The sequence below is a fragment of the Aphelocoma coerulescens genome, chromosome 26, assembly GCF_041296385.1.
Source record: "Aphelocoma coerulescens isolate FSJ_1873_10779 chromosome 26, UR_Acoe_1.0, whole genome shotgun sequence".
NCBI lineage: Eukaryota > Metazoa > Chordata > Aves > Passeriformes > Corvidae > Aphelocoma > Aphelocoma coerulescens.
Window position 1 is genome coordinate 5,778,710 of NC_091039.1, and position 23,342 is coordinate 5,802,051.

Consider the following 23,342-nt stretch of genomic DNA (forward strand, 5'->3'; position numbering starts at 1 on the left):
CGGGGTCCCGGGGTGGGCGGGGGGCGCGGGGGGACCCCGGTGCCCCCCGGGGTTGGGCATGGGACACTTTGGGGACACTTTGGGGACACTTCGGGGACACTTTGTCAGCCCCAGGGGCAGCGGTGGGTGAGGAGCGCACTGGGAGAGGAGCTGGAGGACCCTGGGGGTGTTGAGGGAGGCAGATCGCAGACCCCCAGGACTCGGCGTGGTGGAGAGTGCGGCGGCCAGATGTGTGCCCAGATGTGCGGTGAATTTGCAGGGAGGCGTGCGGGCAGAGGTGTGGACAGATGTGCCACCCCGTGCCTTTCATCCCCTTTTTTTATCCCATTCCCAGCCAGGAGGGTCCCGACACCGGAGGGTCCCAATGCAGGAGATTCCCAACTCCCCCACCCCTAAGAAGCCACGCCGCCCCCCCCCCCCCCCGCCCCAATCGCCACCAGATTTAATATTTAAAACTTTTAATATAAAGGTTAAAGTTAATTATTCTCGATCCTGAGAAACATTTCGTCCGTTTACGGAGCTGTCGCTGTAAACAAAGCACCACAGGCACCAAGCCCGCCCCCGGGGCCGGGTGGCAGGCGGGGAGGACACGGATGTCCCCAGGGCACGGGGACACGAAGGGTGGCCGGCAACCACACGGGACGGGCACCCCGCCACGCCGCTCTCCTTTGGGAGCGAATTCCCCGCGGTGGGAATTGCCCGGTTCCTTGGGGTGGAGGGGGGAGGGTGCTGGGGTCCACACCCCCCTCCCCAACCCCCCTGTGCCACCATCCCCTCCCCTGTGCCCCGGTGCTCACGCTACTCGTTATTTAAAAAAAAATTAAAATACGGATATCCCAAAGGAAGAAATAACCCCCGAACCGCCCCACGCTCCGCCCCGGCCCTCCCTCCCCGCGTTGCTCCCTTGACACAAGGTAAACTTAAAAAAAGGAGACACCTGGGCAGTGCCCCTCGGGGACACCACCCGGGGGTCCCGGGGTGGGGGGACTCAGAGGGTGCCGTGGCCGCGGGAGCCCAGGGCGAACCAGCCCATCTTCTCCTGAGCCAGGTCCAGGTCACGGAGGCGAATTCCCACCTCGCCCAGCAGGATGTTCTCCCAAAAGCCTTCCTCGCTCAGCACGCTCAGCCGCAGCTCCCGCTGCTCCAGGTCCCCCCGGGGGATCCCGTCGTACACCAGCTGTGGGACACAACGGGATGAACCCTCAGCCACGGTCCCCGGGAATGCCCCGAATCCGTCCCCATCCCGCCTACCATCTCGTTGTAGGTGGGGTTGCAGGTTTTTCGGGCCACTTTGGTTTTCCTCTTGGTGGTTTTTTGGGGGTCAGGCAGCAGGTAGGTCTTGACGTAGGGGTCGGGGTCGTTGCCGTCCTGCAGGGGTGGCTGTGGGGCACAGTGGGGACACCCCGTGAGCAGAGGGATGGGGACAGACCCCCCACCCCGCTCCCACGGGTGCCGTGATCCTACCAGCCCTCGGATGTGCATCACCATGATGAAGAGCTTGTTGTTCTTGTAGGAGATGGAGAGTTTCACCTCCCCGCCGACTTTGCCCAGGGATCGAGCCCACGTGGCGTCTGGAGAGGGGGACGGGAGGGATGGGATAGGATGGGATGGGACACCCCTGATGTCACCCCCTGCCATCACCCCCCAAAATCACCCCGTCCCCACCTGCCGGCTTTGGGGTCGGGTTGGTTCCAGCCGCTTTCTCATCCCGGGGCAGGGGGTGGAAGAAGGTGTAGATGAGGTCACACTGTGGGGCCAGGAGGTGACATCAGTGGTGACAGCGGTGACAACAACCCCGCCATCCAAAACCGGGGCACGCGCCGATGCTTTGCAAGGTGCTTTGTCCCCAAGCGTTTCCCCACCTTGCTGGTGGCCCTGGAGCTGTCCCCACCTCCCCAACCCCATGTCCCCACCTCTGCCACCTCGGGGGCGGCGTGGATCAGGTGCCAGATGTAGCCGTTGAGCTCCTCCTTGCGCCGCTCGGCCACCGCCTCGCCCCGCGAGCGCCCGATGACGAACCGGCTGGGGAAGCTGCAGGGACGGACACTCAGGGTGGTCCTGGGGGGCTGTGGGGGACCCCTGGAGGTCTGGGGGGCTGCAGGGGTACCTGGGCAGCAGCGAGGAGGGGAAGAGAAGGCGCAGTTTGTTGTGCAGCTCCTGGAACTCCTCGAAGGTGCGCTGCACGAAGGTCACCTCGCCCGGGCTGTCCCGCTGCACCTTCACCACGTAGGTCTGCAGAGAGGTGGGGCTGTGACGTGGGATGGGAAGCTGGGGCACGCCGAGCGCAGCCTGGGCCTGTCCCCAGCTGTCCCCACTCACGTAGCCCTTGCTGGGGTTGAAGACCCTCTCGTGGCGGCAGAGGAAGACGTCGCGGATCCGGCCGGACGTTTTGAGGGTGTGCGTGCGGGGGGCGAAGGACAGCGTGGGCCGGGCGTCCGAGCCCGTGAACTTCATCTGTGCCAGGTTGTGGATGAAGAAGTTGAGCTTGGTGGCCACGCTGCCCAGGCTGGACTCGATCAACCTGCAACGAGGCCACCGCGTGCTCAGTGCCACCATCCGAGGGAGCCTCCAGCCGCTCCTGCTGCGTCACCCACACGTGTCCCCTACCTGGTGAAGTAGGTGGTGGCATCGGCATCAGAGTCCTGCGGCCTCAGCGCGTCGTAGACGTACTTGAGGTCCTCCAGGTCGGAGAGCTCGGGGATGCCACAGGACAGCATCTGGCAGGGATGAGGACAGGGATGAGGACAGGGGACAAAGGGACCCCTGTGCCATGCTGAGGGGAATTTCGCGGCCCCCCCGGCTCTCACCAGGCCCAGCAGGTTGAGGAAGAGGTGGGTGTGCTTGCGGATCAGGTTGTAGGCCTGGCAGCACAGGTCCACGAAGTCGTGGAAGCGGCTGGAGGGCTTGTCCCCGCCGTTGATGACGTACGCCATGTCCGAGGTGAAGACAAACGGCGCCCGGTCCCTGCGCCGGGGGACAGGAGACACAAAGTGAGCAGGGATGGGGGTCAGGATGAGGAGAGGGAGAGGTCACCCACCACCAGGACATGGAGAGGGAGAGGTCACCCACCACTGGGACATGGAGAGGGAGAGGTCACTCATCACCAGGACAAGGAGAGAAGGAGGTCACTCATCACCAGAACAAGGAGAGGGAGGTCCACCCACCACTGGGATGTGGAGAGGAAGAGGTCACCCACCACCAGGACAAGGACAGGGAGAAGTCACCCACCACCAGGACAAGGACAGGGAGAGGTCACCCACCACTGGGATGAGGACATGGAGAGGTCACCCACCACCAGGACATGGAGAGGAAGAGGTCACTCATCACCAAGACAAGGACAGGGAGAAGTCACCCACCACCAGGACATGGAGAGGAAGAGGTCACCCACCACCAGGACAAGGACAGGGAGCTTCCCCCTCCGCAGGGAAGAGGGCAGGAGGTCCCAGGGGCCTCTCTCACCTCTTGATGTTGCCGAACATCTGGGCGTGGCCCAGGAACCGGCCGAAATCGATGTGGAACATGTGGCCCGTGGTCTTGAGCATGATGTTGTCATTGTGCCTGTCACAGATGCCCAGCACGTAGGTGGCCACACAGCAGCCGGCGCAGGAGTAGATGAAGTTTTCCACGGCCTGCGAGGAAGGAGGGAGGGAAGGACAAGTGTGGAGGAAGGATGGATGTGATGGGAAGCGAGGGGCTGGTCCCTGGAATGGGGGACACGAGGAGCAGGGACTCTCCCTCACCTTCTCGTACTCATCCTCCTCAGGGTTGTGCTTCTGCAGCCAGTCCGCCAGCGGCCGGTCCTTGAAGGAGCCCGTCACGCCGTGCTCCACCTGGATTTTTCGCAGGGTCTCGGCGTTGGGGATCATCTCCACCATGCCTGGCAGCCGGGACAGCGGGGTGAGACCCTTCCAACCCCAAACAGCGAGACCCTGACCCCCTTTGCCACCAACCCACCCATCACCACTGCCTGATAGGGATAGGCTGGTGGGATCAGACCCCAGCATGTCCTGAGCCATCCCCAGCCCCACCCAGAGCCTGGTGACCCTTGGGGACAGCCAAACTCCATCTCACCTCGCCCGCGGCCGGTGGAGAAGCAGCGGAAGATGACCATGCGCATGTCCAGCCCTTCCTGCACCCAGATCTTGTTCATGATGCGGATCATCTGCAGCGTCAGCATGTCCTGCCGCAGGTCATCGCCACACTGCCAGGGAAGAGCCACCAGAGCCGTCAGAGCCGGGGGAGAGCCAGCAGAGCCAGCAGCAAGGGCGATCTCGGGGGGCTGGGGCAGGATTTGGGCATGGCCAAGGGCTCCAGGCTCACCTTGAAGATGACCCGGATGTTCTCCCCGAGCGGATCCACGTTCTGGAAGGAGAGCTTCAGCGGGACGGCGTTGGAGTTGAAGTAGGAGCAGTCCTGCCGCGGGAGCGAGGGGCAGCTGGTCAGGGTGGGCCGCAGAGGAGCGGGCAGAGGAGCCCCCTGAGCCCCCCAGGGATGGCACTCACCCGGGGCACGATGCCCTTCACCAGCAGGCTGGGACTGAGCGGCAGCCGGCACGAGCCGTGGGCCTTGAAGAACTGCGCCACGTCCTCCAGCCCCTCACGCAGGATGCCCTGCGGGGTGGGAATGGGGTGGGGTGGGCATGGGATGGGATGGGATGGGATGGGATGGGATGGGATGGGATGGGATGGGATGGGATGGGAGAGAGAGGGGTGGGCATGATTAAGGGTTAGCATGGGATGGAGTAGGCATGGGATAGAGTGGGCAAAAAGCACGGCAGACACGGGATAGGACGGACATGCACAGGATGGGCATGGCACGAGGTGGGCATGGGATGGGACAGGGGACTGACACCCAGCACCCTCTGTACCCCTCCCGGCGCCCCGGCACCCACCTGGCGGGCGGACGGGGCAGCGTCCCGGACCTGCTGTGCCAGCCTGGCCAGCGTGCTGACCAACAGGCACTGCCGGTCAAACTCCTCGCGCAGCCCCTTCCCGCAGCAGCACAGCAGCGCTGCCAGTAGATACTGGTACCGAATGCTGAACTGGGAGTCTTTGAGGCCGTCCTTCAGCAGCCTGCTCAGGGACACGCGGGGTCAGGCCGGGCTCAGGGTGCCCCCCAGCTTGGGGACACGTGGGGAGTCCCCCCCGGCGCTCCCAGAGCCCCTCAAACCCACCAGAAGAAGTAGTGGGTGATCTTCAGGTCGCAAATCGCCCTCTTCATGAGGAAGCGCACAAGGGGGCTGTCCAGGTAGCACTCGTACTTCAGGGCCTGCGCCAGGGACAGTGTCGGGGCACGGTGGCACCGGCGGGCACCCCGTGGCACATCCCGGTGCCACCACGCACCTGGACCAGCTGGGGCAGGTAATCCAGCAGCTCCGTGTCCGAGATGGAGTCGATCCACTGCACGGCCGTCCTCCTCACCTCCTGGTCCGGGAACCTGCAGCCAGGACACGTCCCGTGGGGTGACAGTGCCCTCCTGCCACCACCACATGGGATGGAATCGTCCCCACAGCCCACGGGTGGCTTACGTGGCATGCAGCAGCCCCAGAGCGTCCTGGTGGCTCATGGAGGTCCACTGGCTGAGCAGGGCGTAGATGTCAGGCAGGCAGCCCCAGTCCCAGCTGGGGGCACTGGCCAGCAGCATGGGCAGGGTGCCGGGGGACGCGTGGCAGTGGCACCGCTTCTCCCAGAGCCGCTGCCGGTCTGCGTCCGTCAGCCTGCGGGGACATGGGGACAGGGGTCAGGGAGGGCGTGGCGGGGTGGGATAGGGGTGGGATGGTGGGCAGGTGGCATCCCTGTGTCCCCATCATACATGGGTGGGATGGGAATGGCAGGATGGGGAGGTGGCATCCCTGTGTCCCCATCATACATAGGTGGGATGGGAATGGCAGGATGGGGAGGTGGCATCCCTGTGACCCCAAAACACATGGATGGGACGGGAGTGGCAGGATGGGGTGCGTGTCCCCTCTGCCCCCACCACTTACTGGAACCCCAGTAAATCCCCCCCGAGCTCTCCCTGCAACCCCTCATGGCCCTACCCATGGAAAGGAGGGGCTGATGGACAGCCGGACCCTGCTGGGGACCAGCCAGGACCCGAGGCCCCGTGCCCAGGGGAGACTGAGCTGTCCCTGGCTGTCCCCCTGCCCAGGGACCCCCGAGCCAGCCCCGCTGGCCGAGCACCCCCCGCACTTTGCTCAGCTGCTGACACCTGATCCCCCCGGACAACTCCGGCCGGCTCGGCCGTGCCAGGCTGGCCGAGGGACCGGTCAGCTGTCCCCGTGGAGAGGGACAGCAGGGAGGGCAGAGCACGGGAGAACTGATAACACCCAGCTCTGGAAAACTCCAGCTGCAGCCCCGGAGGGAGGATCAGGCCCTCGGACACCCCCTGTGCGTGCCGGGGGGTGTCACCAGTGTCCCCCCCAGCAGGACAATGCCACCCCCAGGTTTATTTACCAATAAAGTGATTTTTTCTGCATGGCCTCCCGCAGCTGGCGCTGGTCCTCCTCCCCCAGGCTGCCGAACTCGTACCTGGGGCTGAACTCGGCCGCAGGCGGGTTGGTGAACTTCACCTCGAAGGCCGAGGTGGGGAAGTCGATCTGGGGCAGGGGCAGAGGCAGAGGGTGAGGGGACCCCCACGTGGAGCTTTGGGAGGGGGGAATGTGCCTCTGGAATGCCAGGAGGTACCTGCAGGATGACGCTGTCGGGCTGGTTGAAGTTGGGGGCACTCGACCTGGCCCTGGAGTTGTCCTGAGTCGCCGGCCACAAGCCCAGAAGCTTCCGCCCGCAGGTCAGGACCCTGGGGGAGGACAAAGGGTGGCACTGGGGGGTCCCTCCGCTGGGGCAGGAGGGTGGCACCGCTGCCGGTGCTGAACTGAGGCACTGGGGACCCCACAGCACTGGGGCCCTGAGGTGCTGGGGACCCCAAGGTGCTGAGGACCCTCCTGCACCCCCCAGGGATGCCAGCCCAGCCCCTCACTGTGGCCAGGGTCCTGGGGACCCCATGGCATTGGGGATCCTCCTGCACCCCCCAGGGATGCCAGCCCAGCCCCTCGCCATGCCCAGGGTGCTGGCACACCCCACGTACTGCCTGAAGTTGAAGAGCGGGGTGGTGACCCAGCCCAGGGCCTCGGGGACCCGCCGCTGCTTGTTGGCGTCAGAGGAGCTGCCCGGGGGTGGCACGGGCACGGCGAACAGGGTGACACTGAGCAGGGTCTCCCGGGGCAGACGGTTCACCTGGACCGGGAAGCAGATCCTGCGGGAGAGAGGCCGAGGGCTCAGGGAGCCGGGGATGGGCTCTCCCAGTCCCCTCCTTGGGATGCCCCAGGAGAACCCAGCCCCACTGAGACCTTTGCTGCTGGCACCGGGGTGTCCCTGGAAGTCCCGTGCCATGGCCAGACACCCTGCAGGTTTGGGGACAGCCAGCTGGTGCTGTCCCAGCTCCAGGAAGTCCGGCCACGCTCTCCGTCCCGGGAAGGTGACCGCAGGGAACAGGGCCCTCCACGGAGAGCCCCCGCCGGGCACTGACCTTGCCCCACAACCCGAGGGTGCTGCGTGGGACCCCGGGGCTGGGATTCCTCTCTGACGCTCCCAGGGATCCCGGGGTGGCAGCTACATCCCGCGGGAAGGGGATTGATCCCGGGATCGCTCCGCTCGCCGCCGTCCCGCCGGGCGCCTGTCCTTGGGGGCACCGGCGCCTTCTAAAATTATCCCGTCCCATCCCCACCTCCCCTCCCCAGGCCGCTGTGGATGCCAGGCAGATGCCAGGCGTAGCGAGGGCTCAGCGCGGCCTCCCCGCCTGCTCCCGGCGCTATTTTGGGAGCAGATCCCCTTTCCCAGGGCGGGGGAAGATCCGGGTGCTATTCCCAGGGATGACACCAAAGCTTCCAACACCCAAAAACCGGCGCGGAGAGGAGCAGGGGAGGAGGAGGAGGAAGGCAGCGTGGGTGGGCACCGCGACCCCCGTGCCCACCCCAGGGCCGGGGTGCTGCCCTTACTGCTGGTCCCAAATGATGAGGTGGAAGAGGTATTTGTGGACGGGGGCCTTCCTGGTGAGCAGGGGGCTGCACAGCTCCTTCCCGCCGTGGCTGAGGGAGCACGAGAGGTAGAAATCTTCATAGCTGCGGGAAAAAAAAACCCCAAATGAGCCGCGCGGGGCCACCGGACCCCCTAAATCCTGCTCCAAGGGTGGGAAAGGGGGGCAGAACGGGGACACCACCTCCCCCCCAGCCCCGGTGTCCCCAGCGCCATATGGCACGGAGCATTCCGGCACACGGGGGGGCCGTGCCATGTGGCAGGTGCCGAGCGACAATCCGGGCAGGGCTGGGGGCGCGGGGGTCAGGGGCTGGCGGCATTTCCCAGGCTCGGGCTTTGTTCGGAGCCACTCACCACGGGAATACATTAAGGACAAGGACAAAGGCGAGGGGTCCCCGGCGGGGCGGCTCTGCCGGCGCCGCTGTCACCACTTCCCCCCCCGCTTCCCGGTCCTCTCCCGGTCCTGTCCCGGTCCCCCCCGCGCCAGGCACGGGCACCGAGCAGCGGAACAAAGGGGCCACGCCGCTGTCGCGGGGCCGCCGCGTGGGGCCATCTGTCACCTCCCCCCCGGTGGCCCCGGGCTGTGCGGGATGAGCCAGCCCGGCCCGAGCGGCGGCGACATGCCACCCTGCCTGGCAGTGCCAGCGATCCTGGGAGCAGCCGCGGGTTTTGGGGCGTCGCAGTGCCAGCATTCCCAGGAACATGCTGGGGTTTTGGGGCATCGCAGTGCCAGCATTCCCAGGAACATGCTGGGATTTTGGGGTGTCCCAGTGCCAGCATTCCCAGGAACATGCTGGGATTTTGGGGTGTCCCAGTGCCAGGATTCCCAGGAACATGCTGGGGTTTTGGATGTCCCAATGCCAGCATTCCCAGGAACATGCTGGGATTTTGGGGTGTCCCAGTGCCAGCATTCCCAGGCACACAGTGGGATTTTGGGGTGTCTCAGTGCCAGCATTCCCAGGAACATGCTGGGATTTTGGGGTGTCCCAGTGCCAGCATTCCCTGGCACACTGCAGGACCTTGGGGAATCCCAGGAGCTGGAATTGATGCTTCCTCCCCACTCAGGATATCCCACGATTCACAACCCTTCCCTGCCACACCCTCAGCGCCTTTCACGCACCCTCCCGGCTCAGAACATCCCGATTTTACCACCGCTCCTTCCCTTCAATCCCAACCCAGGACACTCAGGGGGTGTCTCACCCCTTATTCCCAACATTCCTGGGAATCCCTGGGATAGAAACACGACTCGGAAGGGGGGATTTCACCCAGGTGAGCCCCTTACCTGGCGGCCCAGGTGATGGGGATGCGGTGGGTGGCGTAGACGGTGAAGGACAGGGGACAGCTGAGCAGCCGCGCCTCCTGGGCCACACCCAGCTCGCGGCTCCCCGGCGCGGCCGTCTGGAAGTCGGCGTTGAAGGTGCTGCAGTAGAGCTCCACCAGGTTGAGGATGGCGGCCGTGAGGCTCTCCACGATCCTCTCTGTGGGAAGCCCGGACAGGGATCCATCAGGCCCTCAGGGATCTGTCATTTCCTCATGGATCTGTCAGTTCCTCATGGATCCGTCAGTTCCTCATGGATCCATCAATCCCTCATGGATCCATCAGTCCCTCATGGATCCATAAATCCCTTAAGGATCCATCAGTTCCTCAGGGATCCATCAGTTCCTCATGGATCCGTCAGTTCCTCATGGATCTATCAGTTCCTCATGCATCCATCAGTCCATCATGGATCCATAAATCCCTCAAGGATCCATCAGTCCCTCATGGATCCATCAGTCCCTCATGGATCCATCAGTCCATCATGGGTCCATCAGTTCCTCATGGATCCATCAATCCCTCATGGATCCATAAATCCCTCATGGATCCATCAGTCCATCATGGATCTGTCAATCCCTCATGGATCCATCAATCTCTCATCGATCCATCAGTCCCTCATGGATCCATCAGTTCCTCATGGATCCATCAATCCCTCATGGATCCATCAATCCCTCATGGATCCGTCAATCTCTCATGGATCCGTCAATCCCTCATGGATCCATCAGTTCCTCAGGGATCCATCAGTTCCTCATGGATCCATCAGTCCCTCAGGGATCCATCCCTCAAATCTGGATTTGGAACCCCCACGCTGGTTTCCCCCACCCAGGGATGCATTAACGATGGGGAGAATTCCAAACTTCCCATTTGGAGTAGGGGGAATCCCAGGTTTCCCATTTGGAGCTCACAAGGAGCAGCAACACCCCCCAAAATCCTCTTTTTTTTCTTTTTTTTCCTCAACCAGACCGGTTTCCAACCCGTTTTTGGCCTCGAGAATGGAAGGGGGAGGAGGGGTTTCAAGATGAAAAGCACCACGAACTTGAGCCCAGAAAGGGGGAGCAGGAGAAGAGAAATACCTCGATTTTCCCTCTTGGCCAGAACATTTGGATCCTGTGGAGGGAAAAAAAACAAAAAACAAAACAAAACCACAAAAAAAAAAGAGAAAAACCACAAGAAAACCCCCTGAGCTCCAGCCCGGCGCTGCCAAGGCGGATTTTACGTAACCACCCCGAGCTGCCAGATCCAGGCCTGCTCCCGGTTATTCTGGGATTTTCCATGAGGAGAAAGGAGGGAATGGAGCCAGATGTGACAATTTTTTTTCCCCCTCCCAGCTCCTGGCCGAGCCCTCCAGGTGCCCCTCGCTCACCTTCTGGATTTTGGGCTGCATGCGGGACGGGCAGGGCGGCATCTGGTTGAGGGCTGCGGTGATTTCCTGGGATTCCACGGCCGCCAGGGCGTTGCAGATGGCCATGACCGACTGGATCACCCGCTCGGCCTTCAGCGGGAAATCTCCCTGGAAGGGGGAGAGGGGCTGGAGTGGGACCCCACAGCAGCCGAGGGGGCAGGGCTGGTCCCCATCACACCCCCGGCACTGGGAGCAGAGCAGTTTGTGCCTCGGTTTTCCCAGTTTTCTGCTCTTTTTAGGTGGATTTTAGGGAAAGGTTTTGCCCCGGAGGGTGGTGAGGCACTGGAGAGGCTCCCCCCAAAAATGGGCACAGCCCCAAAGCTGCCAGCGCTCCAGGACAACACTCCCAGGGGTGCACAGATTTTGGGGTGTCTGGGCAGGGCCAGGGGTTGGAATTGATAATCCTTATGGATCTGGGATATTCCAGGGTTCCTTTCTCTGACACACCCCTAGAATCCCACAAGGAAAAGAGAAAAGAACCCACCCCAAAGGCAAAGTGACCCCCAAGTGACTCCAAAACCGCCCCCGTCCATCCCTGCCCTCACCTCGGCCGCCAGGAAAGCGTCGAGCTCGTTGTGGAAGGTGTCGAAGAGGAGGCTCAGGGCCTGCCTGGGGGACAGAGGACAGCGCTCAGCCCTGGCCAGGGGACACTTGGGGACGGTGCCACCGTGTGCCCCTGGGGACGGTGCCACTGTGTGCCCCAGGGACAGTGCCACTGTGTGCCCCAGGGACAGTGCCACTGTGTGCCCCTGGAACGGTGCCACCGTGTGCCCCCAGGGACGGTGTCACCGTGTGCCCCCGAGGACAGTGCCACCGTGTCCCCTTGGGGACAGTGCCACTGTGTGCCCCAGGGACAGTGTCACCGTGTGCCCCTGGGACAGTGACACCATGTGCCCCCAGGGACGGTGCCACCGTGTGCCTCAGGGGACGGTGCCACCGTGTGCCCCTGGGGACGGTGCCACCGTGTGCCCCTGGGGACAGTGACACCGTGTGCCCCCCGAGACAGTGACACCGTGTGCCTCAGGGACAGTGCCATCGTGTGCCCCGGGGACGGTGCCACCGTGTGCCCCTGGGAACAGTGCCACCGTGTGCCCCAGGGACGGTGCCACCGTGTGCCCCTGGAACGGTGCCACCGTGTGCCCCAGGGACAGTGCCACTGTGTGCCCCTGGGGACAGTGCCACCGTGTGCCCCCGGGGACAGTGCCACCGTGTGCCCCCCGGGGACAGTGCCACTGTGTGCCCCTGGGGACAGTGCCACCGTGTGCCCCTGGGGACAGTGCCACCGTGTGCCCCTGGGGACGGTGCCACCGTGTGCCCCTGGGGACAGTGCCACCATGTGCCCCAAGGGACAGTGCCACCGTGTGCCCCGAGGGACAGTGCCACCATGTGCTCCCTGGGGACAGTGCCACCATGTCCCCTTGGGGACAGTGCCACTGTGTGTCCCAAGGGACAGTGCCACCGTGTGCCCCTGGGACAGTGTCACCGTGTGCCCCTGGGGACAGTGTCACCATGTGCCCCCAAGGACAGTGCCAACATGTCCCCTTGGGGACAGTGCCACCATGTGCCCCTGGGGACGGTGCCACCGTGTCCCCCGGCCGTACCTGCTGATGGTCTGTTTGATGGGCCGCTCCTGCAGGTGGATGTAGTGGTTGAGGGTGGAGGGGCTTTGGTCATCGCTGGCCTGGGGACACACAGAGGCTGAGCGGGGCCGCTCCGGCCGCAGGGAGGTGGCACTGACCCCGCTGACCCCCCCAATGTCCCACACCCACCGTGCGGGCCAGGTCGCTGCGCACCCCCCTCCTCCTCAGCAGCTGCAGCCGGATGTCGATGTCGAACTTCCTGCAGTGCTGGATGTGCTCGTGGCTGCCCAGGGCGTGTTTGCTGCAGGGATAAGGGCACAGGCTCAGCCCACACCCCAGAATCCCATCCCAAAATCCCTCCTGGGGTGCCTCATCCTGAAATCCCACAGCCGGGCAGCCTTGGGATGGGTTCACAGCGAGGCCGAACTTCCTGCAGGGCTGGGTGAACTCTTGGCTTCCCAGAATGCAGGGAGAGCCCCACAGGCTCATCCCACACCCCAAAATCCCATCTGGAGTGCCCCAAAATCCCTCCTGGGGCACCCCATCCCAAAATTCCATGGCCAGGCAGTCTTGGCTAGGGCTCCCAGCAAGGCTGAACTTCCTGCGGGGCTGGGTGTGCTCGTGGATACCCAACACGCAGGGAGAGCCCCACACGCTCATCCCACACGCCAAGATCCTGCCTGGATGCCCCCAAATCCTGCCTGGAATACCCCATTCCAATATCCCACACCCAGGCAGCCTTGGCCAGGGCTCAGGGCGGCCGCCCTGCCTGCGCAGGGACCTTTGTGGCACCAGGAAACCCAGAGAATGAGGAATTGTTTTCCCTCCTTCCCCTCCCGAGCCGGGCCTGGCGCCGGAGCCGGGCGTGGAGGAGCCCAGCCTGCCAGGACCTGCCCAGGGAGCTGTGGGAAGCAGGGCATGGATCTGTGGGGCTGGAGGATGCTCTGGGAGCAGGATTGGGGTGAACCCTGGAGCTGGGAATGACAGGGAGAAAGAATCCTGGAGCTGGGAATGACAGGGAGAACCCTGGAGCTGGGAATGACATCCTGATCCCACTGGCGTGGGAAGTGGATCTGGAGCAGGACCCACTCCAGAGGTGTGTGGGAAGCAGAGCATGGATCTGAGGGGCTGGAGGATGCTCAGAGAGTGGGACCGGGGTGAACCCTGGAGCTGGGAATGACAGGGAGAAAGAACTCTGGAGCTGGGAATGACAGGGAGAACCCTGGAGCTGGGAATGACAGGGAGAAAGAACTCTGGAGCTGGGAATGACAGGGGGAACCCTGGAGCTGGGAATGACAGGGAGAACCCTGGAGCTGGGAATGACAGGGGGAATCCTGGAGCTGGGAATGACAGGGAGAACCCTGGAGCTGGGAATGACAGGCTGATCCCACTGGTGTGGGAAGCACCCCTGGAGCAAGACCCCTGCAGCGATCCATGGGAAGCAGAGCATGGATTTGAGGGGCTGGATGATGCTCTGAGAGTGGGATTGGGGTGAACCCTGGAGCTGGGAATGACAGTGGGAACCTTAAAGCAGGAATCCTGATCCCACTGGTGTGGGAAGTGGATCTGGAGCAGGACCCACCCCAGTGATCTGTGGGAATCTGAGGGGCTGGAGGATGCTCTGAGAGTGGGATTGGGGTGAACCTTGGAGCTGGGAATGGCAGGGAAAACCCTGGAGCAGGGAGTGACATCCTGATCCCCCGGGGAAGCCTCCCTGGAGTGGGACCCCTCCAGCCCCGCTTCCTTCGCTGGCTCCGGGCGGAAGGAGCCGATGGAGCCCTGGATAAATCCCACGGGAATCCCGTGACAGTGGCTCGGGATGCCGAGCACAGCTCCAGGGCCTGCCCGGCTCTGCAGGGAGGGTTTTGGCACTTCCAGCATCTCCTGGGCCACGGGAAGATGTGGGAAGAAAAGATCGGCCACAAAAGGGGCTTTGTGTCCTGGGGCTTTCCCAGAGAACTCTGAGGGCCCTGGGAGATACCGGGAAATGTCCCGTGGGGTCTGCTCCGTGCCCAGGGAGCTGCTCCCCGCTAGAAAATGGGGTTCATCCCTTTGGGAATGCCATCCCACAGCTGGATGGATCCGGCCCTGGCAGCTCTGAGCGCCCCAGGGCTGCTGTGCCCGCCTGGATACAGCTGGACACACCTGGATGGGGCTGTTTGGCATCACAGGGGCTCAGCACCGTTGGGAACAGCCCCTCAGGGTGGCCCTGAATTCCCTCTGGGTGGCCCCAAAGCCCCTTGAGGTGGCCCTGAAGCCTCTCGAGGTGGCCCTGAAGCTCCTTTTGGTGGCCCTGAAGCCCCTTTTGGGTGGCTCTGAAATCCCTTGGGATGGCCCTGAATCCTCTTTTGGTGGCCCTGCAGCCCCTCGGGGTGCCAGGAGCAGCTCTGGGCTCCCTCAAAAGCCTCTCCCGATCCCAAGCCATTCCCATCCGTCCCTTTAGGTCCCAATTCCCGCGGCAGAGCCGGCTCCAGGGGCAGCTCTCCAGCGGCAGCAGCTGGCTCCAGCCCCGGGAAAGGCTGGGAATGCCGCAGCTGCTGCTTCTCCCTCCGCAGAGAACTCTCCCCAACCTCCAAACCCTCTGGAAAGGCAGAATTCCTCCAGGAAAGGCAGAATTCCTCCAGGAAAGGCAGGAGGGAAGGAGGGATGGGATCCCCTTTGCCCATCCCTGGCACTGCCCCAGTGTTCCTGAAATCCCGCATCCCTCTCCCTCCTTCTCCTGGGATTTATCCAGGGCTGGGAGAAGCCGGGCTCCGCTTCCTGACATGGCTTTTAGGAATTCTTCTCCAAAAAGCATTTTTGGCAGCTCCCAGCTACCCAGCCCGTTTTCCAGGCGCGTGGGGATCAGCCTGACCGACACCCTGCCGCCGGGAGCCACATTCCCAACACGCCGCTTTTGGCAGGAGAGGCTCCAGAGGCAGGAAGAAGAGCGGAGAAACTCCTGCTGTGCTCTCTGGGATCAGCCCCAGGGTGCCTGGGATGGATTTTCCCCATTTCCCCCCCCCCTCCTCCATTATCCACAGCCACTCACTTCTGCAGGAATTCCTCCAGGCCGCAGATTTTGAGCAGGAAATCCTCGACGTCCACGGCGTGGAGCTCGTCGTGGGTGTAGCACAGGGCCTGGTAAATGAGCAGGTCCACGGTGGAGGAGCCTGTGGGGAACGGTGGGAACGCTGGGAACGGCGGGAATAGCGGGATTCCAGCTTCTCCCGGGGGGTTGGATCGCACTCACAGTCGCAGGTGAAGGTGAGGGGCTCCCTCAGGCTGTCACACACCACTGTCACCTTCAGGCTGACACCGTGGCCCAGCTGCTCCGGGCTCAGGTTCACGGCGTTCCACACCAGGCCCGTCCCGGAATAATCCGTGCTGCCGGAGCTGGAGCGCAGCCTGAGGAATCGGGGATGGATCGGGGATCCTGATGGATTTGTGGGGGGGTTGTCCCCCCACGCCCCCCAAAATCACCCGTTTTGGGGGGGGGGTTTTGTCTTGTTTGGGTACTCACACGTCCAGCATGTGACAGAACGCGGCCACCTCCTCGTCCCGCTCCTCGGACACCTCGAAGAGCTCGTAGCCGTTGGCCAAGGAGTGCGGCCGGGGGGCCACCTGGGGGGCAGGACACGAGCCCGTCAGCTGGGGGCCACCCCTGGGGGTCCAGCCTGAAGCCCACCCCCGTGGGGATCACCAGATCACTCGCTGGAGCAGCCTGTGCCACCCCAGGGCCACCGCGGAGGGGACAGAGGTGGCCCTGCAGTGGTGTGGGGGATGTGGCCAGCACAGGGGGGGTTTGGGCCCCTTGCCCATGGCTGGGAGACCCCCAGAGCCCTCCCAAAAGTGGCCATTTCTGGGGATATCCCGCAGGGATGGAGCTGAGGAGCAGCAGGATGGGCAGGGACTGTCCCCAGGCTGTGGGGGTGCCGCAGGGGACGCTGCCCGCTGCTGTCCCCACCCAGGGCAGGTGGCACTGCTGTGCCAGGGGGGTCCTCAGGGTTCTGTCCTTGTCCTGCCAGGGACAAAGGCGGCTCTGTCACAGCGATCAGCCTGGGAAGGGCTCCCGGGAGGAGCTGGGAATGCTGCGGCTGCTCCAGGAGATTTTAATTCTCTTTCCTAATGAGGTTCTGGCACTTGGAGAGCCACGAGTGACCCGGAGAGTGAGCCCAGGTCCCTGAGGAAGGGGACTTTTCCTGGCGTTTATCCCCTGCTCTGCTGTGCCACAGCTGGAATTCTGCCCCTGCCGTGGGCATTCCAGGGTGTGGCCCATGGGACCTCCAGTTTTGGGGTTCTGGGCAGGGCTGGCTCATGGGATGTCTCCATGCTCGGACACCTCTTCCCGCATCCCACACAAAATTCCAACGAGCCACGAGGGTGGGACAAGGACAACCCGCCCGGGGTGAAGGACACGCAGCTCCAGGACATCCCAGCGCTGAATTCCCAGCTCCTTTCCCACCCCAATTCCAAGGGCAGCAGTGGGAAGCCTCTCACCGGCTCCACGGAGATCCTGCGGTTCTTGTTGGGTGCCAGGTTCTTCCTGCTGCCCGAGCGGGGTCCGTAGGTCCGCGGGGGCACCTGCGGGGGCATGGTCTTGCTCCGTGCCACCGGCTTCCCGCTGGATTCCTTCTCCAGGATGCTCCTGCCTTCCTTCCAGCCCCGGGAAGTTTCCCGCAGCACCTCAGACTCGTAGGTGGACTTGAGGTTGAGGCAGGTGATGGCGTCCACGCCGTAGGGATCCTCCTGGGAGATGCGGCGCCCCAAAAGCTTGTCCTGCGCCACCGAGAACATGTTGATGTCCCTGGGCTGGCCCTGGCCCTTGGGGGACAGCGGGGACGCCTTCCCCGAGCGCTGGCCGCCCTCGGGACAGCCCCACAGCGAGTGCCGGGGGGGCAGCGGCGGCGGCGAGAGCTTTTTGGGGGAGCTGCCGCCGTCGTGGGGCTCGGAGCCGTTGAGGGGCTCCCCGAGGAAATCGCGCCGTGAGCCCTCGAGGATGAACAGGTAATCCCCGCTCAGGGGGCCCTTCCGCCAGGGCTGCGGGTCCGGCCGGGGAGGGCTGGGCCCGGGTGGCGCTTGGGGACCCTCGGGGGCAGCGGGGACGTTGTAGCTGAGCGCGGGGTCGGAGCCGGAGAGCCCCCGCGCCGCTTTGATGTCCCTGCAGCCGTTCCTGTCAGCGGGGTCGTCCCAGGAGATGAGGGAACGCTCCTGGGGCTGCTCCTTCCTGGCCCGGCTCTCCTCCTTGTCCTGGCGGATTCGGGATAAGGCGTCGTATTCCATCTGCAGCGCCTCGGCCAACGCCAGCTCCTTGCGGCTCAGCCCCACCGACTCCAGCGCCGGCCAGTGCTCGCCGGGGCCCGACATCCTGCCGGGATCGGGATCAGGGTCAGGAGAACGGCATCCTGCTGCTCCGGCCTCCTGGGAACCGGGAAAGGCGAGGGGTTAATGGATGGGCAGCCCACGGGTGTCTGGGAATAGGGGAAGGTGAGGGATTGATGGATGGGCACCGGGAATAGGGAAAGGTGGGGATGAACGGGTGGGCAGCCCATGGATGTCTGGGAATACTCTGGGAATAGGGAAAGGTGAGGGATTGATGGATGGGCACCCTCACACCCCCCCTTCTGTCCCCAGGCCGATCCCTGCTGTCCCCTCCCAGCCCTGTGGGGTTTTTGTCACCCCCCAGACCTGTCACCCCCTCCCCACCCTACAAGAGGCCCCCCTGGCCCCAGGCTCTGTAGGACCAGATGGCTCCTAATGAGCTCCGCAACTCCCGCAGGATTTGTGCCGTTCCCGGTCCCTCTCGGCCCCCCAGCACCAGCTCATCCAGGGATTTTGGTGCTTTCCAGCTGGAAAAAACGACTCCAGGGGGGCTGAGAGGCTGGGAATGTTCCCTTCCCTGGCATTCCGGGCCCTGCTGGCAGCTGTGAGCTTTTCCTGGAAAAGCAGAAATCCCAAAAGCTGGCAGCGCCGGGTTTTTGGAAGGGGAACAGAGGAAAATCCACTTTTAACCCAAAAGCAACAAACTCCGAACGGAATTTCGTGGCTGACAAAGCCACAGCTCCGCGCTCGGCTCCAAGACAAACATCTGCATCCCGCTGGAGCTCGGTGGGGCTGGAATTGCCACGGGAATGGGGTGGGAAGCAGGTTCGACCCCACAGAGCCAACAGCAGCTGGAGAAAAGCCACGCTGAGGGCTCCTGCTGCCACCAGGGGATGTCACCAGGGCTGGGGACACGGCGAGCAGGCGGCTCAGCCCCTTCCCTTCCCAGCTGGGGCAGCACAAGGAGCAAGGATTGGGAGAACCCGATGGAAGAGCCCCAAAATCGCCCTGCAAGTGCTGGTGCGGGAGCTGATGCTCGCCTGTCCCCGTGTCACACCCACGCCCCGACTTTCGGAATCACTCACAGCCCCACCTCCCCACCCCCCCCAACCAGGCCCAGGGTTCCGGGGGACCCCCAGGGGGACGCTGGGGGTGGCGTCGCGCTGTCCCCGCTGCCACCACCCGTGTCCTATGCAAATCTCGGCTTCCTCCCTACCACCCACCCGGCGCCGGTGGCACAGGGGACAGGAGGGGCACAGGGACAGGAGGGGCTGCAGCCCCAAAACCACCCCAAAACCGCCTCAAAGCCACCCCAAAACCACCCCAAAACCACCCCAAAACCACTCCAAAAACGTCCCTAAAACGCCCCAAAACCGCCCCGGAGAGCTGATCCATGGGAAGCACAGCTCGGGAGGCATCCCGGGATGCGCTGGGAAGCAGCAGCAGGATTTGGGATCGCCCTCCCTGCCCGGCGCTCCGGAGCGGCCCCGGGGGATGGATCCCGCTGCTGTATCCATGGAAAATGCTCCAGCCCTTTCCCTGTTGCCATGGGGCTCCTCTCCCGGAGCCAGCTGCTCCCGGGATGCAAGGAGGACATGGATCATCATCCAGGGATGTGGGGAGGACAGGGATCATCATCCCGGGGATGCAGGGAGGACATGGATCATCCTGGGGGTGCAGGGAGCACAGGGATCATCCCGGAGTGCACCCCCAGCCCTTTCAGGGTGCTCATCCCGCAGGATTCCCGTGCCGTGGAAGAGAGCCACATCCCAAGGACACGCCACAGGCACAGGCCAGACACAGGCATGGAAAAGCGGGATGGGGCTGGGAATGCTGCTGCTGCTCCCTGGAGGGACCCCCAAGCCTTTCCAGCTCCCCGGCCTTGCACAGCCCTTCCCATCCCGGGGTATCCCTGTGCTCCGGCTGGCACATGCCGGTGAATCCCGGTGAATCCCGGTGCATCCCGGCAACGCTCCCACACGGAGCACCTGCTCCCGCTGCAGCAGGCGAGGAACGCCCGGCTGCAGGGCTGGAAGGGAAGGGCTGGAACGGCCGATCCTCTGGATCCTCTGGATCCTCTCCCCAGCCTCCCTCTGGAATTTAGGAGGGTGCTCCGGAGGCGAGGAGGTGGGGCAGGTGCCTGGATGGGGCGGTTATCCCGGGAAATCCGGGATAGGCGGGTTCCCTCACCCCACAACTCGCTGTCACCCCGTTCCTCCCTCTTTGGGAAGGAAGGATTGGTTTTCCTGGAGGATCCAGGCTCCAGGAACGTTCCCTCACCCCACAGCTCCCTGTTATCCTTTCTCTCCTGCTCTGGGAGGCAAGGATTGATTTTCCTGGTCACGCTGGTGCTCGCCGAGCCCGGCCCAGATCCCGGGAACAATCCCAGCCGTGCTCGGCCTCACACACACGAGCGGCTGCCGGGAGTCCATGGAGCTCCCTCGCTCCAGGGTAACAGCTCCCAAACCTCTGGAATTTGTTATCCAGGAGTATTCCCACAGCTTTGGGATCCGCAGGACTGTCCTGCAGGAGCACAGGGATCCCAGATTCCCCCCAGCATCCTCAAAAGAGCTTCCTGCCCCTAAAACCGTGGGGTTTTAGGGCTGGGATGAGCCGACCCTGCTCAGCCTCACACCACGGCTGGCCTGTCCCTGCCCCTGTCCCTGTCCCCATCCAGAGGGTGGCATCCCTGCCCAGGGCAGGGGGGTTGGAACGACCCTTTAAAGGGTCTTTAAGGTCCCTTACAACCATTCTAGGATTCTGTGACCTCCGTCCCCGTCCCTTCCCTATTTCTATCCCCGTGTCCCCATCCCTGTCCCCATCCCCATCCCTGTCCCTCCCCCTGCGCCGGGAGGGGACAGGACCCCCCCCGCACCCCTGTCCTCTTTCCCCAGGACCAACTTCGCCGTTCCTCGGGCACCATTTCATTGTTCCGCTCATCCAAACCCCCCCAGATTCCCGCTCCCCCCGGCCTGAGGGGACATTCCAAGACCCCCGATCCCACAGCGTGCCCCGGGAAGGGGCAGCCCCGCGTTCCCCCCCTTTCCTCCTCTTCCCCCCCCCTCCCCGCTTTTGGGGTTCCCGGTGCTCTGGAGCAGCCCCAAGACGAGCCGCAGCTTTTGGAAAGCGCCGAGAACGCGAGCGGGTCCCGCATCTCCGCCGGGAGGGGAAATTATGGATACACAGACCTATATTTATAAATAAAAGATCATTTTTTTCAGCGGGGAAACCCCGGGACGAGCCGAGCGGAGCCCCCCGCTCCCCCCCGCTCCCTCCGCCCCCCGGCGCGGCCCTACCTGCTCCGAGCGGCTGCGGCGGCGGCGGCGGGGCCGGGGATGCGGGAGGAGCCGGAGGGATGCGGGAGGAGCCGGAGGGATGCGGGAGGAGCCCGGGGGAGGCGGGAGCACCGCGGCGGAGGCGGCGGACAATGGCGGGCGCAGCGCGGGGCAGTGCGGGGCCATCTCCCGGCCGCGCTCCGCATTGCACGGAGCCCTGGCTGGTGTCCCCCGGGTGTCCCCCGGTATCCCCCGGGTGTCCCCCGGTATCCCCCGGTGCCCCTCTGAACGTCCCCGGGATGCTCCTGGTCTCCCTCCGCATTGCACCGACCCCGGGCAGATCCCGCCCGGTTCCCCCCCGGTGTCCCCGGGATGCTCCCAGCTCTCCCCGTGGAATCCCGGGGACGTTCCCCCCTCCTGTCCCCATCCCGGCATCGCCTCCCGGAGCTGCTCCCGCCGCTCTGCCCTTGTCCTCCTCCACCTCCCGCCATCCTCGGGGACATCCCTGCTGTCCCCACCAGCACCCACCCCCCCCTACTCCCCACTGGGGTCCCCCCCGGGGCTGTGGGTGCTCCTTTGGGGGGTGCTGGGACACCCCACAGCCCGCACTGGGACCGGGGTGCCCCTGCTGGTCCCCAGAGCCCCCAGCTGGGTGAGGACACGCTGCCGCCACAGCGGCCCGACCCCGGGGCTCGGGGGGCAGGGGGACACCCCAAGTGGGCAGCAGATGTGCCCGAGCCATGGCAGAGGTGCCCGGGATGTGTTTTCCCTGGCAGCCAAGCTCCGACAGAAAGGGATAATGGTCCCCGCTGGAATCCCAGCTCCGCTGGAAAGCCACGCTGGGAGGGCCGTGGGTCACAGCTGTGGTTTGGGTTTAGCGGTGGCAGAGATTATCCCGGGATTATGAATCCCAGAGCATTATCCCGGCCTTCCTCAAGACTCCCCAGGGGACGGGAGGGTGGAGGTTTTGTGGGATTCACCAAAAACAAGGAGATGACGGGATCTGGGGGTCCCCGGGTGTGACCCCATGTCCCAGCAGGCCCCAAGCAGCCTTGAGTCCAGGGACACCAAAACATTCCCTGTCCTGGTATGGATCATTCCCTGTCCCCCTCTTCCCTTTGAACCCAGACTTTTCTCCAGCCCACCCCACTTTGCTGCAGGGAGAAGAGACAGGGGACCCCCAGAGCTGGCAGTGGAAGCCCCCTGTTCCCGACAGCCCACAGGGAGAGGAATGAGCGGGATGAGCCTGGTGCTGTTTTTTTGGGATCCCGACCTGTGCCAGAGCCGCGGTATTGGCCGTCTGGGAGCGGCTGTGGGGCTGCGGGGGGCTCGGGAGGCTCGGGGGGACAGGCAGAGGGGGCAGGCGGGGGGGGGGGGTGCAGATAATGGGGTTCAAACAGGGGGTGCAGGCAGGGGGTTAAGGCAAGGGAGGGGCAGGCAGGAAAATGCAAATAGTGGGGTGCAGATAGTGGGGTTCAGGCAAGGGAGGGTTAAATCAGGGGGTGCAGGCAGGGGGTTATGGTAGTGAGGGGCAGGATAGCGGGGTGCAGATTGTGGGGTGCAGATTGTGGGGTGCAGATAGCGGGGTGCAGATAGCGGGGCGCAGATAGGGGGGTGCAGACTGTGGGGTGCAGATAGTGGGGTGCAGATAGCGGGATGCAGATAGCGGGGCGCAGATAGCGGGGTGCAGATAGCGGGGTGCAGATAGTGGGGTGCAGATAGCGGGGCGCAGATAGCGGGGCGCAGATAGCGGGGTGCAGATAGCGGGGCGCAGATAGCGGGGCGCAGATAGTGGGGTGCAGATAGCGGGGTGCAGATAGCGGGGCGCAGATAGCGGGGTGCAGATAGTGGGGTGCAGATAGCGGGGCGCAGATAGTGGGGCGCAGATAGCGGGGTGCAGATAGCGGGGTGCAGATAGTGGGGTGCAGATAGCGGGGCGCAGATAGCGGGGCGCAGATAGCGGGATGCAGATAGTGGGGTGCAGATAGCGGGGCGCAGATAGCGGGGTGCAGACGGGAGTACGGGCAGTGAAGTACCGGCCGCCACCCTTCCCGTTACAGCGGGATATTCCGGCCGTGCGCCGCTTTGCCCCAGAGCCCGGATAGCTCAGTCGGTAGAGCATCAGACTTTTAATCTGAGGGTCCAGGGTTCAAGTCCCTGTTCGGGCGGATCTCCTTTTCCCACAGATCAGTTCCTTTATTTTTTATTTCCTGCCAGGATTCCCCGCGGGCGCAGCCGGGACCTTCCGGCGGGCAGCGCCGGTCGTGCCGCGGGTGTAAAAAGGGGTTTTTTTCTTGCGGGGTGAAAAGATTGGGCCGGGCAAAAAAAAAAAAAAAAGAAAAATGAGAACCGCCCGAACAGGGACTTGAACCCTGGACCCTCAGATTAAAAGTCTGATGCTCTACCGACTGAGCTATCCGGGCTCTGCCTCACTCCTTT

General features: G+C 64.0%; 1 protein-coding gene and 2 non-coding genes across 3 annotated transcripts; 1 reads left to right on the forward strand and 2 right to left on the reverse strand.

The window, feature by feature from the left end:
• Positions 1–895: 895 nt before the first annotated feature.
• Positions 896–17,673, reverse strand: PIK3C2B (phosphatidylinositol-4-phosphate 3-kinase catalytic subunit type 2 beta). The gene is made up of 32 exons (XM_068995942.1): positions 16,807–17,673; positions 15,830–15,930; positions 15,560–15,714; positions 15,359–15,479; positions 12,517–12,628; positions 12,349–12,428; positions 11,293–11,356; positions 10,709–10,855; positions 10,419–10,452; positions 9,313–9,508; positions 7,994–8,116; positions 7,084–7,251; positions 6,684–6,795; positions 6,453–6,595; positions 5,528–5,716; positions 5,343–5,436; positions 5,174–5,268; positions 4,892–5,072; positions 4,503–4,610; positions 4,321–4,413; positions 4,072–4,201; positions 3,741–3,877; positions 3,460–3,629; positions 2,808–2,964; positions 2,608–2,717; positions 2,320–2,521; positions 2,108–2,232; positions 1,914–2,031; positions 1,666–1,747; positions 1,465–1,571; positions 1,252–1,380; positions 896–1,177 (listed from the first exon to the last, which is right to left on the reverse strand). Exons 1-32 carry the CDS (start codon positions 17,671–17,673, stop codon positions 989–991), a joined length of 4,839 nt encoding a protein of 1,612 aa, XP_068852043.1. The 3' UTR covers positions 896–988.
• A 5,325-nt stretch (positions 17,674–22,998) lies between these two features.
• TRNAK-UUU (transfer RNA lysine (anticodon UUU)) lies at positions 22,999–23,071 on the forward strand. Its single transcript has one exon. It is a non-coding gene; the product is annotated as a tRNA-Lys (tRNA).
• Positions 23,072–23,253: 182 nt separating this feature from the next.
• On the reverse strand, positions 23,254–23,326 carry TRNAK-UUU (transfer RNA lysine (anticodon UUU)). Its single transcript has one exon. It is a non-coding gene; the product is annotated as a tRNA-Lys (tRNA).
• Positions 23,327–23,342: the final 16 nt, after the last annotated feature.

Coding starts and splice junctions, on each gene's coding strand:
- PIK3C2B (XM_068995942.1), bottom strand. CDS start 17,673: ATGTCGGGCCCCGGCGAGCACTGGCCGGCGCTGGAGTCGGTGGGGCTG. Junction 2,522..2,607: donor GCCACCACCTACTTCACCAG/GTAGGGGACACG, acceptor GCCTCGTTGCAG/GTTGATCGAGTCCAGCCTGG. Junction 1,748..1,913: donor CCGCCCCCGAGGTGGCAGAG/GTGGGGACATGG, acceptor CTGGCCCCACAG/TGTGACCTCATCTACACCTT.